This window comes from Euprymna scolopes, chromosome 21, assembly GCF_053919585.1.
Source record: "Euprymna scolopes isolate OS-2025 chromosome 21, ASM5391958v1, whole genome shotgun sequence".
Classification (NCBI taxonomy): Eukaryota; Metazoa; Mollusca; class Cephalopoda; order Sepiida; family Sepiolidae; genus Euprymna; species Euprymna scolopes.
In genome coordinates, this window is record NC_136502.1 from 35,341,234 (window position 1) to 35,347,233 (window position 6,000).

Sequence of the window (6,000 nt, forward strand, 5' to 3'; positions counted from 1 at the left end):
AACCGCTATCAATAATTTCCCTCACTCTTTACCTGTGCCTAAACCTAAATGTAGATTCCATAAACGAAGCTTCTTTCTTAGAACTACACGTCTGTGGCACTGTCTTCCATTTGCCTGCTTTCCAGCTGACTACAATTTGGTCGCCTTCAAGTCCAACGTAAACAAATTCTTGATTAGCCGTCCCCTTAAGTAATCCAATTTACCAAATATTCGCTACTAACAATTACTATGCTATTATCCCATTGACTACTGTATACTTATTAACATTTATCCTCGGGGGGGGGGGGCTCCATGCCTTGATAAGTATATACCTATATCTAAAAAAAAAAAAAAAATCAGATCTCTCTCGATTATCTCCTTCCAGTTCATTTTTGGTCTTCTGCTTCTTTTTACATCAGGAGTCCACTGGAGCACTTTATTGGCAATTCTCTCTAGGGCCAGTCTTAGAGTATGTCCGAACTAGACAAGATGTCTTTTTCAGATTATTGACCATACTATCTGTTGGTTAGTGTGATCTTTGACTTCTTGGTTGGTAGTACGATCGACACATTTGATCTCTAGAATCTTCCTAATGCATTTGGGATCAAACGTGTCTCATTTACTCTTTTCAGATGCCAAGTTTCACCTCCATATATAGCAGTGTGGACAACCCTTATCCCCGAGTGGATTCCGGGCCTTGATAAGTGGTGACTACCTTGTAAAAAAAAAAAAACGTTGCTGTTATAAAATCATAATTCACATCTGAAGATGAACTTTTTGTTTTTTCAGATCTGGCAAAGTTGATTAAATCCAGCTAAGTTTTTACCTATCCTGCATTGTACCTCATTGTTGATACGGTCTTCCTTGTTTCATGAAGTTTGCTAAGAAAGAATCCCATTGGACAGTTGCAGCTAATTATAAGAACGAGACCAAGAAACCACTCTGCTTTATCGTTATTTTCACGGCAAGTGCTCGGCTGAGCTCCAATCTATGGTCACCCCTCGCCAAACTTTCACAAGAAACATCCATCTAGCAGAAAACACTATCAATAATTCCCCAACCACTCTTTATTTGTGCCTAAACCTAAACGTAGATTCCATGAACAAAGCTTTTTTCTTAGAACTGCACGCCTGTGGAATTATCTTCCATTTTCCTGCTTCCCAGCTGACTGCAATATGGTTGTCTTCAAGTCTAACGTAAACAAGTTTTTGATGAGCCGTTCCATATAAGTTAACAAATTTACCAAATTTCCATTTACTAACGATTACTATATTGTTCAATTTCTACTGTACACTCTTTAACCCTTATCCTCGAGTCGCCTCTTGGCCTTGATAAGTGGAGATGCCTACGTAAAAAAAAAACAAAAGACACTTGAATGTCCCAGGGCTTCTCTTTAGCTATCATCTGAGGCAATGCCATGTCCTTTATGACGTCATCAAATAAATCTGAATAAATCAAAAAGTTGATCCCATGTCACGCATGGACAGTAAAGTCAAAACTCCCTCTTCCAAGTTCATCCAATTTTACGCAATAGATGCACCATATTTTTATATATTGCTAATCCATACGCGATATCAGCTGCAATATTAACTAATTTGCATATAGTTTTGAAAAAGGACATTTTATTAATTATTATTTGTTGTTGCTTCTTAAGTCAATGCTTATTTTGAGTTTTATTCTTTTGTTAGGAAACTTTTTTTTTAAATTTTCTTATCATTTTGTTCTATCTCATACATTCCAACCGAGAGATCTTTTTAAGATTCTAACCTTCCCTCTCAAGTACAATTGTTTGTATCTTTCTTGCACTTGGTTCATCAGGTATATTTACCAGGTAGTTTATTAATTATTTTTATGATTCTGGTTGCTCGTATAATTACTGGAATGATGAAGATCTTCCTTAGATCCCAGTTTCTTTTCATGTTGCACATAAAGATTTTGGTATTTTGTTATCTTTTCCCTTTCAGTTCTGTTTAATCATTTGGAACACAAACTTCTACTGAGGTCAATGACCGGTGTTATGTAAAATTAAGTTCCTTTTAGAAAACGAGCAAACCAAGTGATCCAAAGAAATTACTTACTTGTAAATGTGACTGATTGTAACGTTGTAGCTGTCGTTATTAAATAATATTTTACCAAAGTTGTGTCCCGTGACTTCTACCAACACCTAAAAGCAAACAAAATTGAAAAATGAGTGTCTTTATTTAATTATTCGATTTTACTTTTGTTTGAAAAAGCTCTAAAGCTATCCTTTCTTGCCCTTTTTCTTGCTGCCAAACCTTTGACTCCTATACGGCCAAATACAGGTCATCCAATGGTCCGGACAATAATGGTCATCGATTTGAACATTTGCGAACATGATTCTTCAATTACATTCTTCTTCTGCATTTGAAGATATTCCATTTCACTCTATGTTCATAAATAAGTTTCTTTGTCATCATTCGAAGTGTGAGTACATTTTTTTTTTTTGAGACACCCTGTACATATATGTATAAGTTGCGGATTGATCAAGATTACAAAATGTTGCAAGTAACCCTTTTAATTATGTACTATATCAAACTGTATGCATGGTACAATAAGAATGTTTATAAAAACGAATTAAAAAAAAACGAAATTCACCTGAGTCAATACGGTGCATTATTTTTTATGCTAATGAATCCACAGTTACCAAAGCCAACAGTTACTCGAGGATGATGGTTAATGGGATTCTAAATTGAGTGTGAAAAAAGTCTTTTTTTTCTGTTGTTCTTGGCCTTCGGGCCAAGATCAAACTGTAGTGTCTGTTCCGACAGCTACTGCAAGCAAAGACCATATGTGGGGGCGACCCCACATATAAGACCTTGGTCAATGTAGAGGCAACTCTTCATACCAATTGTCACTATCCAGCTCCCATTTCCCACCATCGGGAGCTGGTCCCCTTTTTCCCTTCACTCCTCACATTAAAAATTGGCCTTGTGCCTAATTTGCTCGGTGGGGGAGCAAATAAATACCTGGTCCCCTTTTTCCCTTCCCTCTCCCTCTCTCTCCACATTAAAAAACGGCCTTATGCCTAATTTGTTCAGTGGTGAAGCAAATAAATACTTCTTGGCCTTCGGGCCAGGATCAAAGTGTAGTATCTGTTCCGGCAGATGCTGCACTTAAGATAATTTGTACCAGTCAATGGAGGGGAAACCCTCTATACTGGGACAATTATTATTTTTGGTAACCAGAGTGCCCCCTTTTTGCCTACTTTTAGGGGAGCTGGTTTTTACCTCACATTAAAAACGGCCTTGTGCCTAATTTGCTCAGTGGGGGAGCAAATAAATACCATCTGTTCTTTAAATTAAAGGGCTGATATACTGTAAAATAACCAAACCAAACCTTATCTTAAAGTTTCCCTCATTGTTCCCAAACTTTTACTGGTATTATTCATTGTCCAACTGACAATCTCTTCAGTCGTTATTCTAGATCCGGTAAATAGATAGGGCTGTCTGAAGATACTGGCTTCTTGGCCTCAAACGCACCCAACATTAATGTTATTGTTTTATTTTTCCCCCTTTTACAAAACTCAGTTATATTCTGCATGGTCAAAAATAAAAACAACAATTTTCCTCTATGAAGCAACCAAACGAAACAGCATGAATAGATACTTTGAAGAGCTTAAAGTATAAAAACTTTTACCAAAATGATCCAATTTGCTATTAACTGACCCAAAAGGGTCGATATGCCATAAAGCAAAACAACCAAATCAAACCTTATTCTAGAGTGGCCCCCACGCTTTTATAAGTGCTGACCAGTTAGTAAAAAAAAAAAATTAAAAAGAAAAAAGATGTTGCCACTAAATAGTACCAGTTATGGTGTCAGGCTAAACACGTTCCTTTCAATTACTCCTATGATTTGAGGCTTTATAAGTGAGCATAGAAAAAGAAAAACATCATAGCCAAGTATTTATTGAATATGTAGATAAATATGCATCTACGTACTTTGTCTATGGAGCCCTGGCCAATTTCTCTAAGGTTCCTGCAACCGTACACTTCAGTGAATGCGCCAGGGATGAACATTATTGTTGTGAGCAACATCAAAAGCCAACCGATCAGAAAAATGAAGTACACAGACCTGAAAAATAGAAGGAGAAGGTAACAAATTACAGCATAAAACTAAGTTCACAAACTGCAAGGCTTGATTTTTATATGCTAATCAGCACGATATTATACAAGTGGAATATATACATATATATATATATATATATATATATATATATATATATATATATATATATATATAAGAACAAGCAGTTAATAAAACATGATTTTTATATGCTAAACAGTACGATATTATACAAGTGGAATATATATATATATATATATATATATATATATATATATATATAAGAACAAGCAGTTAATAAAACATGATTTTTATATGCTAAACAGTACGATATTATACAAGTGGAATATATATATATATATATATATATATATATATATATATATATATATATATAAGAACAAGCAGTTAATAAAACATGATTTTTATATGCTAAACAGTACGATATTATACAAGTGGAATATATATATATATATATATATATATATATATATATATATATATATATATATATATATATATATATATATATATAAGAACAAGCAGTTAATAAAACATGATTTTTATATGCTAAACAGTACGATATTATACAAGTGGAATATATATATATATATATATATATATATATATATATATATATATATATATATATATATATATATATATATAAGAACAAGCAGTTAATAAAACATGATTTTTATATGCTAAACAGTACGATATTATACAAGTGGAATATATACATATATATATATATATATATATATATATATATATATATATATAAGAACAAGCAGTTAATAAAACATGATTTTTATATGCTAAACAGTACGATATTATACAAGTGGAATATATACATATATATATATATATATATATATATATATATATATATATATATATATATATATAAGAACAAGTAGTTAATAAAACATGTTAAAAAACACTTTGAAAAAGAGTTAAAAACATATTTTATTTTAAAAAGGAAGCACAAAATAAGTTGATAGTCCTTAATCAGCGGAGTTTCGAAGAAATACTTTCCTTCTCATCAGAGGGTAGGATTTAGCAAAAATAAATATTAAAAATAATTTTATGCCTACAGCCATAGATTTTCATGCTTTGCCATCATCAGTCTAAGAAATGATAATTACGGCCAAAAGATTTGAACTCAATCACAAAATCACTTTTGATTTCGTAGGCTGGTAATCTGCTTCCAAGCCATCAGGAATTAACACAAGAATTAGGAGGAATTAATTATCTATAAGTGCCAAATCAGCAGGCATAAACAGCAAACAGTCATAGAGTATTCAACGGCACTCGTTAAATTCATTTTGAATCAATCTTGTTGAAGATTTCGAGACTCTGCACTCATTATGAGTTTCTTCAACTGTGGTTTGATATGCATTAATTTGCATATGAATTAATTGATTGTATTAAAAAGAATAAACTACTATTTGTATTATTATTATTCATCGAACTACTGCTCTCATCTTGAGTGTTATTTTCACAACGTTTCGGTCGATGTAACCTCCGACCTTCTTCAGGTGTGTTTTGTCGAACTTGGGAATGTTTCTGTCGAACTTGGGAATTCCCTCCGAATTCACCAGAAATATTCCCGGGTTCAACAAAATACACCTAAAGAAGGTTGGAGGTTACATCGACCAACACGCTGTGAAAATGACACTCAAGATGAGAACAGTAATTCGATGAATCCAAATAATACGAATAACCAATCCTCATCTCAAAAATTCAGAAATGTAACTTACTGTTTGTATGTCATGTGTCGACAGAGGCCGACGATTTGATCATAGAAAGCATAAGGTAAATTTAATACCACTATTAGAATCTGCATACAATCTAACATGAGAAAATTTGTTTAATCTTGACATAGGACCGCATTTTAAATCGCATCCTCGAATAGAGACAACCACATAAAAAGTC

The 6,000-nt window shown here is 33.0% G+C and overlaps 1 protein-coding gene across 1 annotated transcript in view; it reads right to left on the reverse strand.

Annotated features, from left to right (window-relative positions):
* LOC145242094 (prominin-1-like) overlaps window positions 1-6,000 on the reverse strand; it is a 119,702-nt gene that overhangs the window by 33,928 nt on the left and 79,774 nt on the right. Inside the window, exons 13-14 of the mRNA XM_080105011.1 lie at window positions 3,939-4,071; window positions 2,058-2,143 (exon numbers count right to left, since the gene is read on the reverse strand). Of these exons, the coding sequence (XP_079961137.1) occupies window positions 2,058-2,143; window positions 3,939-4,071 (219 nt within the window). The remainder of the gene's footprint in view (window positions 1-2,057; window positions 2,144-3,938; window positions 4,072-6,000) is intronic.